Source organism: Oryctolagus cuniculus, chromosome 21 (assembly GCF_964237555.1).
Source record: "Oryctolagus cuniculus chromosome 21, mOryCun1.1, whole genome shotgun sequence".
NCBI lineage: Eukaryota > Metazoa > Chordata > Mammalia > Lagomorpha > Leporidae > Oryctolagus > Oryctolagus cuniculus.
In genome coordinates, this window is record NC_091452.1 from 23,810,206 (window position 1) to 23,822,896 (window position 12,691).

The 12,691-nt window shown below is 58.6% G+C and overlaps 1 protein-coding gene across 2 annotated transcripts; it reads left to right on the forward strand.

Moving 5' to 3' along the window:
- Window positions 1–4,763: 4,763 nt before the first annotated feature.
- Window positions 4,764–7,587, forward strand: LOC138847380 (galactosylceramide sulfotransferase). 2 transcript variants are annotated; one of them, XM_070065818.1, is made up of 2 exons: window positions 4,764–4,925; window positions 6,076–7,587. In XM_070065818.1, exons 1-2 carry the CDS (start codon window positions 4,792–4,794, stop codon window positions 7,235–7,237), a joined length of 1,296 nt encoding a protein of 431 aa, XP_069921919.1. In that variant the 5' UTR covers window positions 4,764–4,791; the 3' UTR covers window positions 7,238–7,587. The 2 variants fall into 2 exon arrangements, with proteins under 2 accessions (XP_069921919.1, XP_069921920.1); XM_070065819.1 differs by having other exon boundaries at window positions 6,079–7,587.
- The last annotated feature ends 5,104 nt before the right edge of the window (window positions 7,588–12,691 follow it).

Sequence of the window (12,691 nt, forward strand, 5' to 3'; positions counted from 1 at the left end):
GGGATGGATACACCGTGGGTGCTTGGCAGGTGTTCAGACAAGTGGGCCAGGGCAAGGAGTTTGTTTTGGGAGGTGACTCTAGGAAATGCTAGCGGGAGAGTAGGGAGTGAGAGAGGATGGCAGGCATTGTATAAAGGAAGTACAGAGCCGCGTGTGCCCAGGGGACTTCTGGGAGACAGTGCAGCTGCTCCCAGCTGAAGGGGAGGGAGCTGGGGGATTTATGCATCCGAGCCTTGAGGGCTGCCCCGACACTGACAGTCTGCCTGTGCTGGGGGCCTGCTGTGCACGTGACCGTGGAGGCGGGACAGAGAAACGGTGCGGGAGATCCAAGGAGGGCGGCTTTGGCACCAGTCAGTGACCATTGGTTGGCCTCCATGTCAGGTTCAAGGCCAAAGCCTTCACGGGCTCTGTTGGGCCCCACACTGTTCTTCCTCATCAGAAAGAGCCTGCGAGAAGGAAGAAGCGTGCCCGAGGCCAGGGAGCAGCCGAGGGCCAATCAGGACGGGTCCGGACCTGGTGCTTACTCACGACACCGGATCACATGCCCCTGGCACCAGCAGGGCCGGCGTGTGGGTGACCTTGCTAAGCCCTGGACGGTCTCCCCTTAGCCTTGTGCAAGAGGAACTAGAACACATCGGCTCCTCCTCCGGGGAGGGGGCGCTCCGCAGCACCCCACAGAGCCACAGGCCGCAGGGGCCAGGCCAGGGGCTCCAGCTCTTCGGCCAGTGCCTCCCCTTCCCTCCTCCTCCTCCCCCTCTCCCTTCCTCCTCTTCCTTAGTTTCCTTCTTTCTTTTTTCAATTTGCACTTATTTTATGCCAAAGTTATTCGCACGCCGTAAGTTGTTTCTCCTCTCTGCAGCCTCCTCTTCTGGATCAGGAACAGTTTGCTCCTTGCTAGTGAGAAGCCTCTCCCTCTCTCCCCGAGCCAGGGCACTCCCCTGTGGGATAATCTGCCCGCAGGCTCCGCAGCTCAGCAAGGCATCGCCACCAACTCCGTGCCGACCCCACCGAAGGGCCCAGGGTGCACCTGCCACCTCCACCGTGGGAGTGACCGAGTGGTGGCCCTCCCTTTCCTTCTCCAGACCCTGCCGGGGCTCCCTGCTCCTCTCAAGAGAAACCGCTTCAAAAAAATGGGGTGGGGGGCGGTGTTGCGGCATAGAGGGTAAACTGCTGCCTGCTGTGCTGGCAACCCATAGAGGCACCCGTCAAGTCCTGGCTGCTCCACTTCCAATCCAGCTCTCTGCCATGGCCTGGGAAAGCAGCAGCAGATGGCCCAAGCACTGGGCCCCTGCACCCATGTGGGAGACCCGGAAGAAGCTCCTGGCTCTTGGCTTTGGATGGCACAGCTCCAGCCGTTGTGGTCATTTGGGGAGTGAACCAGCAGATGGAAGACCTCTCTCTCTCTCTCTCTCTCTCTCTCTCTCTCTCGGCAAAAAGAAAGAATAAGAAAGGATCTTGCAGAAAAGGAGGCATTTTTAAAACTGCTTACCTGCTTTTTTTTTTTTTTAAAGAATTTGTTTATTTACTTGAAAGTCAGAGTTACAGTGAGAGAGGGTGACAGACCTTGCAACCACTCAGTCACTTCCCAGATGACCACAATGGCCAGGACTGGGACAGGCTGAAACCAAAACCCAGGAGCTTCTTCCAGGTCTCCTACGTGGGTACAGGGGCCCAAGCGCTTGGGCCATCCTCCAGTGCAGGTTCATTAGCAGGGAGCTGACTTGGAGCAGAGAGGTGAGGCCTTGACCAGCCTTCCAATACAGGATGCAGCATCCCGAGCAGCAGGCTGACCTGCTGTGCCACGTGCCCGAGGACGTCTTTTTTTCTTTTATTTGTTTATTTGAGGGGCAGAGTTACAGAGAGGCAGACAGAGAGCGAGAGCGAGAGCAAGAGAGAGAGGGAGAGAGAGAGGTCTTCCATCTGTGCTTCACTCCCCAAATTACCACAACAGCTGGAGTTGTGCCGATCCAAAGCCAGGAACCAGGAGCTTCTTCCAGGTCTCCCATGCAGGTTCAATGGCCCAGGCACTTGGGCCATCTTCTACTGCTTTCCCAGGCCACAGCAGAGAGCTGGATCAGCGAGGACTAGAACTGGCGCCCATATGGGATGCCAGCACTGCAGGCAGTGGCTTCACCCACTACGCCACAGCGCTGGCCCCCAGTAGTTTCCTTTTTTTAACACTGAATTGTCAACTTTATTTTTATTTGAAAGGCAGAGAGCGCCAAAGGCAAGGATCTCCTGTCCTGAGGGTCACTCCTCCAATGCCTTTGATAGCCAGGGGTGGACCAGGCCAAAACCAGAAGCCTGGAAGTCAATGTGGATCTCCCGCTTGGGTGGCAGGAGCCCCAGCACTCAGGCCACCACCTGCTGCCTCCCCTCACGGGAAGCTGGCACTGGGAGTAGAGCTAGGACTGGTACCCAGGAGCTCCAAGAGGGGCTGCCGAGTAAGCATGTCTTCATTGCTGCCCCCAACGCCCGCCCTAAGAGGAGACATTTGAAACAGTCCATGGAGAGGCAGGGATGGGACACAGAAGGGCCTTCCAGGAACCAGAACAGAAATGAGGACGAGACAGGAGGCCTGGGCTGTGAAGGGAGAAGGGCAGGAGACGTCAGCTCAGGGAGAACCCAGGCTAAGGGGGAGCTGCGGTTTCTCTCTCTCTCTCTCTCTTTCCTTTTTAAAGATTTATTTATTTATTTAAAAGTCAGAGTTACACAGAGAGAGGAGAGGCAGAGAGAGAAAGAGAGAGAGAGAGAGAGAGGTCTTCCATCCAATGGTTCACTCCCCATTTGGCCACGACAGCGGAGCTGCGCTGAACCCAAGCCAGGAGCCAGGAGCTTCTTCCAGGTCTCCCATGTGGGTGCAGGGGCCCAAAGACTTGGGCCATCTTCTACTGCTTTCCCAGGCCATAGCAGAGAGCTGGATCGGAAGTGGAGCAGCCGGGTCTCGAACGGGCACCCATAAGGGATGCCGGTGCTTCAGGCCAGGGCGTTAACACACTGAGCCACTTTGCCAGCCCCTGCAGTTTGTCTCTTAAAAAAAAAAAAAGATTTATTTATTTATTTGAAAGTCAGAGTTACACACACAGAGAGATGGAGAGGCAGAGAGAGAGAGAGAAAGAGAGAGTCTTCCATCTATTGGTTCACTCCCCAATTTGCCACAAGGCTGGAGCTACGCTGATCTGAAGCCAGGAGCCAGGATCTTCTTCCAGGTCTCCCACACGGGTGCAGGGGCCCAAGGACTTGGGCCATCTTCCACTGCTTTTCCAGCCATAGCAGAGAGCTGGATCTCAAGTGGAGCAGCCAGGACTTGAACTGGCACCCATACGGGATGCCGGCACTGGAGGCAGCGGCTTTACCTGCTACACCAGAGTGCCCCCCCCCTTTTAAAGCGGTTTCTCTTGAGAGGAGCAGGGAGTCCCGGCAGGGTCTGGAGAAGGGAAGGGAGGGCCACCACTCGGTCATTCCCACGGTGGAGGTAGAAGATGCACTGGGGGGCCCATCAGTGGGGAAAAAGAAGGAAACTAAGGAAGAGGAGGAAGGGAGAGGGGGAGGAGGAGGAGGGCGGGGAGGGCACTGGCCCAAGAGCTGGACCCCCTGGCCTGGACCCTGCGGCCTGTGGCTCTGTGGGGTGCTGCGGAGCGCCCCCTCCCCGGAGGAGGAGCCGATGTGTTCTAGTTCCTCTTGCACAAGGCTAAGGGGAGACCGTCCAGGGCTTAGCAAGGTCACCCACACGCCGGCCCTGCTGGTGCCAGGGGCATGTGATCCGGTGTCGTGAGTAAGCACCAGGTCCGGACCCGTCCTGATTGGCCCTCGGCTGCTCCCTGGCCTCGGGCACGCTTCTTCCTTCTCGCAGGCTCTTTCTGATGAGGAAGAACAGTGTGGGGCCCAACAGAGCCCGTGAAGGCTTTGGCCTTGAACCTGACATGGAGGCCAACCAATGGTCACCGACTGGTGCCAAAGCCGCCCTCCTTGGATCTCCCACACCGTTTCTCTGTCCCGCCTCCACGGTCACGTGCACAGCAGGCCCGCAGCACAGGCAGACTGTCAGTGTCGGGGCAGCTCTCAAGGCTCGGATGCATAAATCCCCCAGCTCCCTCCCCTTCAGCTGGGAGCAGCTGCACTGTCTCCCAGAAGTCCCCTGGATTGACTTTTCTTTAGTATAAGTATATCCCATATAATATGTGGGATATACTTATACTCCAAAAAAGATTTATTTATTTATTTATTTTTTTTTAATCTATTGCCTATCAGTAATTCAAATTGAACTAGGCAGCCTGAGCTGCCGGCAATGTGTGTGCGTGGGCAGAGGCCTGGCCTGCTCTGTGGCCGGAACCCACACTGCTTATTATACTGAGCCTCAGTTTCCCCAACTGCTGCTGCTAAAGCCCCCAATGGCTCAGGGGCCCCTGCAGAGAGAGGAGATGCCCCAGCCCCTCCCTTGGACAGGAGACAAAGGAGGAGGCTGGGCATTCTGGGGAAGAGGATCTGGCTTTAACCTGTTTCATTAGGGAACCCTAAAGAGCATGAACAATACGGTAAGGTCTCCCGGCTGCTCCCACCCGGCTCAGAAATGAAAACTGTGCTTGGTCCGCGCCCCTTCCCCAGCCTCTGCCTGCAGCCCTGTGGCCGTCTCTCCCGCACGTGGTTGTCTGCCTGGCTGGCCAGGGCATCTCTGGCCCTGATGGAGCAGACACAGGCAGAGCCCTGCTGCGCCCCCTGCCGGCGGGAGCTCCCAAGGCCCCGGATCCTGACGCTTGTGCCGCTCCGTGCTGCCCCCTACAGGTGCCTGAGATGCCGCCGCCGCCGCCGAAGAAGCGCTGGGAATCCATGGCCAAGGGGCTGGTGCTGGGCGCGCTGTTCACCAGCTTCCTGCTGCTGCTCTACTCCTACGCTGTCCCCCCGCTGCACGCCGGCCTGGCCTCCGCGTGAGTGGCCCGGCGGGGGGCCGAGGGTGGGCGGATGGGCGTGGGCGGGGCCCCAAGACTGCTCACCCCCTCAGTTCCCCTCTTCCCGCGCCCTGTACCACGCTGTGCCCGACAGGAGTACCAGCAAGGGCACAACCCAGACGTATACTCATTGGGCCCATCTGTGAAATGGGCACAGTGACAGCGCCTTGTCTTGTGCAGCGGAAGCATGCCTACTGCCCGCAGACAGGGGCACGGGGCTCCGAGGCTGCACTGGGACCACCGCGGGGGTGACTTGGGCCCAAGAGCACTCAGCTGGCACAGGGCCCTGGATTCGGTGACCCGGGACCCAGGTCCTAGCCACCAGGCTGTGCCCCCTCCTCGCAGGGCTGCCCAGTGTAGACCAGGCAGAGCCGGGGCCCTTGGGTTGCTGATGTTAAATTGAACCAGGGGAAGGGGCTGGTGTCTGAGTACCGTCAGCCTACAAGAGGGCATTTCCCATGGTGCAACCTGATATAGGACAGTGCTGTGGCTTTGAATGAGACAAGAGCCCCCGTGCCTCGCCTTATGTGGTTCTCACAGCCACAGTCCAGACAGGGCCCGCGTCTGCCCCCATTTCTCAGATGATGAAACTGAGACCAGCGAGGAGAAACCACTGGCTTGGGCACCCAGGCTGGGTCCAGGCCCATGCCGTGCGCCCATCCCAGCTCTTTTTAAGATTTTTATTTGTTTGAAAGAGTACACAGAGAGAGACACACACACACAGCTCTTCCATCTGCTGGTTCAGTCTCCAAATGTCCACAGCGTCTCGGGCTGGGCCAGGCGGCTGCCAGGAGCCAGGACTTCCATCCTGGTCTCCCACGTGGGTGCAGGGGCCCAAGGATTGGGTCATCTTCCACTGCTTTCCCAGGCGCATTAGCAGGGAGCTGCTGGATCTTTAGTGGAGCAGCCGGGACTCGAACCGGCGCTCCTGTGGGATGCTGGTGTCCCGGGTGGTGCCTTAACCCTCTGCACCACAACGTCCCCCCACCCCCGCCCTCTTGCCAGCTCCCTCGCCACCACTGTCCCTCCCCAGCAGCCTCACGGGCAGAGCCCAGCCCCCCACCCCAACCTACCCCCCGCACCCCGCAGCCTCTGAGGCGCTCTCCCTCCCCCACCGCCCTGTCCCCAGCAGGACCCCGGAGGCCTCAGCACCCTGCTCCCCGCCCCCAGGTGAGCCAGAGCCGCCCACCGCGCCGCCGCCCGCGGGGAGCGCCTCCAACGGCTCGGGCGGCTGCCGGCCGCGCCGGGACATCGTGTTCATGAAGACGCACAAGACGGCCAGCAGCACGCTGCTCAACATCTTGTTCCGCTTCGGCCAGAAACACGGGCTGCGCTTCGCCTTCCCCAACGGCCGCAACGACTTCGACTACCCGGCCTTCTTCGCGCGCAGCCTGGTGCAGGACTACCGGCCCGGCGCCTGCTTCAACATCATCTGCAACCACATGCGCTTCCACTACGACGAGGTGCGCGGCCTGGTGCCGCCCAACGCCACCTTCATCACGGTGCTGCGCGACCCCGCGCGCCTCTTCGAGTCCTCCTTCCACTACTTCGGGCCCGTGGTGCCGCTCACCTGGAAGCTGTCGGGCGGCGACAAGCTGGCCGAGTTCCTGCGGGACCCCGAGCGCTACTACGACCCCGGCGGCTACAACGCGCACTACCTGCGCAACCTGCTCTTCTTCGACCTGGGCTACGACAGCAGCCTGGACCCGCGCAGCCCGCAGGTGCAGGAGCACATCCTGGAGGTGGAGCGCCGCTTCCACCTGGTGCTGCTGCAGGAGTACTTCGACGAGTCGCTCGTGCTGCTCAAGGAGCTGCTGTGCTGGGAGCTGGAGGACGTGCTGTACTTCAAGCTCAACGCGCGCCGCGACTCGCCCGTGCCGCGCCTCTCGGGCGAGCTCTACCGCCGCGCCACCGCCTGGAACATGCTGGACGCGCGCCTCTACCGCCACTTCAACGCCAGCTTCTGGCGCAAGGTGGAGGCCTTCGGGCGCGAGCGCATGGCGCGCGAGGTGGCCGCGCTGCGCTGCGCCAACGAGCGCATGCGGCGCATCTGCATCGACGGCGGCCAGCCCGTGGACGCCGCCGCCATCCAGGACGAGGCCATGCAGCCCTGGCAGCCCCTGGGCGCCAAGTCCATCCTGGGCTACAACCTCAAGAAGAGCATCGGGCCGCGGCACGCGCAGCTCTGCCGGCGCATGCTCACGCCCGAGATCCAGTACCTGATGGACCTCGGGGTCAACCTGTGGGTCACCAAGCTCTGGAAGCTCATCCGGGACTTTCTGCGGTGGTGACCGTCACCACCACTGCCTGCGCGCTGGGTCGCCCGCCCCCAGCGCGCATGCGCACTGCCAGAGCGCTGGGCAGCCACCTGCTGGTGCCGGCCTCCCCCTGCCCCTCCTGGTGCCACCCCGGATCCCCCGGGGCTGAGAGGGGGCTCTCGTGGGGGACACAGCCGGCCAGGACTGGGCCCACCGCACACCGAGAGGGCCTAACCGACATCAGTATTTGACTAATTATGTCATTTTTTATTATTATTAAAGCCTCCAAAAAAAAAAAAAACCCACAAAAAAGAATGTTCTATTTCCTGCCTCCCCTTAAAGGGGAGCCCTCAGAAGTAAAGAATTTGATGTGTTTTTGGTAAGCGGCCTCAGCGGTGGTGACTGGAGGGGCCCTGGGCTGGGGGAACCCCGGGAGCAGGCAGTGGTGCCGGTGCGTGCCCACGCGGAAGACCTGGGTGTGGCAGGGGCGGCCGCGAGCTGCCAACCCTGGGAGATGGCGCGTGGGTGTGGGGGGTTGTGTGCGTGCTTGTGATGTGTGGTTGCGTGCAGTGTGTGTGGTTGTAGGCTTGAGTGTGGTTGTGGGCATTCCTGTGCGGCTGTGTTTGATGGCAGTGTGTAGTGTGTGCGGTTGTGTGCAGTGTGTATGTGGTTGTGGGCTTTCGTGTGTGTGGCTGTGTTTGGTTGTGTGCTTGTGTGTGGTGTATAGTCGTGTGTGTGGCTCTCCGTGTGTGTGTGTCAGTGTGTGAGGTCATGTGATCATCCCAGCGTTAGGCTGGGGCCCTGGCGGGTGGCATCTCAACCCATCTTCCCAGAGCTCAGTGCGGTGGGGACGGTTACTGCGGCCCCTGAGGTACGGAAGTGGTGGGGCTGGAGCAGAGACGGGGGAAGGGGACACTGGCCTGATCAGGCCCACGTCTGTGCCTGTGTGTGTGAGAGAGCGAGCGAGCGAGAGAGCCGCAGGCGGTCACTGGGCAGCAGCCCTGGGCCCAGGCTGCCTTTGCGCAGGCACAACCACAACCCTGTTTCACAGACGCGGGAATCGACCTTCCCGGAGGCCGGGCACTCCCCAAGGTCACGAGGCAGGGCGCAGCGGGCCCAGGGCTCGCACGGCCGCCTGGGGGCCTGAATCCTTTCACGTGCCCGGTGCCCCTCTGGCCCCTGCAGGCCCCTCCCCCAGCCCTGCCCACTTCTGCCCTCCATCCCCACCCACGCTCTTCTACCCTGAAATCCAGTACAATTGAGCCAAAAGTATGTGGTGGCCGCCTTATGCCTGCGGTGCCCCCGCTCCTGCGCTGTCCCCATGCATTTGGCCACCAGCGAGATGGCCAGGCACCCTAGAGCTCACGGCCAGGCACCCAGGGCACACGGGGAGTGAGGGGGCAGCGAGGGGAAGCCCCTGGCTCGGTTCCTACAGCACCCTGGGGGCACCAGGGGCCTGTCCAGAGGGTTACGGGATTGTCAGGTTGTGAATCAGGCCTGATTGGCAGAAACTACAGCCGAGCTCCTCCTGTTTTGAGACCTACTTGTGCCAAGTTCAAGGCCAAGTGAGTGCACGCCTTCTCTGATGATCTACACCCTCTCTGCTTCGTGGATGAAATCTCAGAGAGGTTAAGTGACCCCCACAAAGTAACACAGCAAACCGTGCCAAAGCCAGAATTGAAACTGGCATTACTTAGCCATCAACCCCTCACCCGGCTTGTAGGTGAGCTTCTGGCCCCAGCAGGGTAGGGGAGACCACACCAGGATTTCAACAATGCGCTGGTTTTAGCACTAGAAGTCCCACAGTCCTGGGAACCCAGGACCAGCTGGTCACCCTTGGGGCATGATTTGACCCCTCTGGTCCCTGGGGGCCACAGCCTTCACCTCTGTGACTAGAACACCCTTGCAGGCAGCTGGCCCTGTGGTGTAGCGGGTAAAGCCGCCAGCAGCAGAGCCGGCATCCCATATGGGCGCCGGTCGATTCGAGTCCTGGCTGCTCCACTTCTGATCCAGCTCTCTCTGCTGGGGCCTGGGAAAGCAGTGGGGGATGGCCTAGGTTCTTGGGCCCCTGTGCCCATGTGGGAGGACTGGAGGAGGCTCCTGGCTTCAATCGGCTCAGCTCTGGCTGTTAGGGCATCCGGGGAGTGAACCAGCAGACAGAGGACCTCTCTCTGGCTCTCTCTCTGTAACTCTGTCTTTCAAATAAGTAAAATAAATCTTTTTTAAAAGAAGATTAGCTGTAACTTACTGTGCAATATAATAATATCCTGGGTTTGAGGACTCTCATATCATGCCAATGCTAATCCCCTTAAATTATTCATTGCTGTTTTTGGCCCTTAGGGAACCAAGAAAAACAAATCTGGCAGACAACAGGTGCCAAGAATACAAACGACTTCATTGCCCTTACAATCAGCCTGCTCTGCTCTAAGAGTGTAGCAGCCATTAACTCGCTTATCAACAGAATTAACATCTTAATAAGGAGCCCCAGCTCCATGCTATGCAGGAACATGAGCGATCCCCCCAACCCTCCCCCCAACACCCCCCCAGTGTCCCCAAGAGGCTGACCAAGACCACCTGAGCTGCCAGCTAGCCTCAGAGAGCCAGGCGGGAGGCACACTCAGACCAACCTGACACCCAGCAAGGGCTCAAAGCTTGCAGAAGCCTCAGGACTGGAAAAGGATGTGCCTGGGCTGGGGGTGGGGCTTCCTGCTGGCAGCCTGAGGCAGCCAGACTGCTCTTACTACACCTGGGCAGCAGAGGGCCTTGTGCCATCTCCAGCCCCCTGAGACTGGCGACACCCACAGCGGCCAGGCTTCTGAGCTGGATGTGAGAAAAGCAAACAGGCATCATGGCTGTGTCCTCCTGCAGTAGCATCACCTGTTCCTGTCTGTTGCAGACGGAATCATGTCCCCCCAGATGTGAAGTTCCTCTGACCGTGATCTTGGTTTCTTTTTTTTTTTTTTTTTTTTTTTTTGACAGGCAGAGTGGACAGTGAGAGAGAGACAGAGAGAAAGGTCTTCCTTCTGCTGTTGGTTTGCGCTGTGGCCGCGCACCGCGCTGATCCGATGGCAGGAGCCAGGTACTTATCCTGGTCTCCCATGGGGTGCAGGGCCCAAGGACTTGGGCCATCCTCCACTGCACTCCCGGGCCACAGCAGAGAGCTGGCCTGGAAGAGGGACAACCGGGACAGAATCCGGTGCCCCGACCGGGACAAGAACCCGGTGTGCCGGTGCCGCAAGGTGGAGGATTAGCCTAGTGAGCCGCGGCACCGGCCGTGACCGTGACCTTGTTTGGAGATGGAGTCTTTGGCAATGCAATCAAATCACAATGGGGTCATTTGTGGGCTGTAATCCACTACTCTTGGTGTCCTAAGAGGTAGAGGTGGGGGCGGCATTTGGCGTGGTGGTTGATTTGTCACTTGGGATATGGACATCGCAAAGCAATGCCTTTTTTTTTTTTTTTAAGATTTATTTATTTGAAAGTTGAGTTACACAGAGATAGAAGGAGAGGCAGAGAGAGAGAGGGAGGGGTCTTCCATCCGATGATTCACTCCCCAATTGGCCGAAATGGCCGGAGCTGCGCCAATCTGAAGCCAGGAGCCAGGAGCTTCTTCTGGATCTCCCAAGTGGGTACCAGAGCCCAAGCACTTGGGCCAACATCTACTGCTTACCCAAGCCATAGAAGAGAGCTGGATCAAAAGTGGAGCAACTGGGACTCGAACTGGTGCCCATATGTTATGCCAGCACTGCAGGTGACATTGGCTTTACCTGCTGTGCCAAATGGCCAACTCTCAGGCAGACAGTGAAACTCCATGGTTTCATGTGAATGGCTAATGGACTTACGTCAGTAGATTCAGAATGGAGATAAAATCTAATTATGGTGTTGGGAGGTCGTCAGGTCACTGGGGACGTGGCCCGGGAAGAGAGTTCTCACAAGAGGGTGGGTTATGGAAGACAGGTGCACCCCTGTCAGTCTCTCTCTGCTTCCTGCTGGCCATGGGAACGACCTTCTGTCATCTGCCGGCCTCCGGCCTCATCAGATGCCTGAACCAATGTAGCCGCTTGTTCTTGTCCGTGCACCTGTCAACTATAAACCCAAACAAACCTCTCCCTTCCTGAAAAGTTCCCAACAGGTCTTTAGCTAAAGGAGCTGAGAGCTGACTTGGGCAGCCCAGAGCTGCTCTGGCTTTCTGGCACAAGCTCTGGTGCCTCCTCCTCGTCTCTCCCCTGACACTGCGGTCTCCAGGTTGCTTTAGGGACCTCTGGGCTCCTCCAGGAACCTGGGCTTCTCTGTCCTTGCTCTGTTCTCCCTGGATGCACCTGTTGGTTTGCTCATATTTAAGCCCCTGGAGGTGGCCCCCTGTGGGACATGGACCTGGTCTTACAGGCACAGTTGGCCTCAAGGGCCTAGGCTAGTGTCTGGCAAACAACAGGTTCTTAACAAATTTTAGCAGGCTGGTATTGTGGCACAGTGCGTTAAGCTGCACCTGTGACCCCAGGATCCCATATGAGCACCAGTTCGAGTCCCGGCTGCTCCACTTTCAATACAGCTCCCTGCTAATGTGCCTGGGAAAACAGCGGAAGATTGTTGCTGTGGATTCGTTCTGAGAGGAGGAGCGTGGTGGGGGCAAGAGGTGCAGAGTCACCACACAGACCCCGCGAGTCGGGTGAAAACAGGCCAGAGGTGAACAGCCTGCATACTCGTTTATTTCAGTTGCTACAGCAGCTTATATAGCCAAGGCAGCCAATCCGGTCAAGGGGTGGTCTATGCCCTAACCAATCACACCCTGTTGCCAGGCAGTTTCTGAAGCCATCCAATCACAGCCTGTTGCCAGGAAGTTTCTGTTGCCAGTGGCCATCTTGGCATGGGCTTCTCATTCCACCACAGAAGATGGCCCAAGTGCTTGGGCCCCTGCACCCACATGGAGCTCCAGGCTCCTGGCTTCATCATAGCCCAGCCTCTACAGTTGCAGTCATTTGGAGAATGAACCAGCAAACAGAAGATTTCTTTCCCTCTCTCTCTTGCTCTCTCTCTCTGCATCTCTCCTCCTCTCTGTAATTCTGCCTTTCAAACAAATAAAAATAAATCTTTAAAAACAAATAACTCAGGCCGGCGCTGTGGCTCACTTGGCTAATCCTCCGCCTGTGGTGCCGGCACCCTGGGTTCTAGTCCCGGTTGAGGCCCTGGGTACTAGTCCCGGTGCTCCTCTTCCAGTCCAGCTCTCTGCTGTGGCCGGGAGGGCAGTGGAGGATGGCCCAAGTGGTCCCTGCACCCGCATGGGAGACTGGGAGGAGGCACCTGGCTCCTGGTTTTGGATCGGCGCAGCTCTAGCCGTGGCAGCCATTAGGGGAGTGAACCAACGGAAGGAAGACATTTCTCTCTGTCTCTCTTTCACTGTCTATAACTCTCTCTCTCTGTCTCTATCTCTGTCTAACTCTGCAGCTTGGGCTGCTTGGGAGTCTGCTTCATTATGGTCGACTCCCTCCC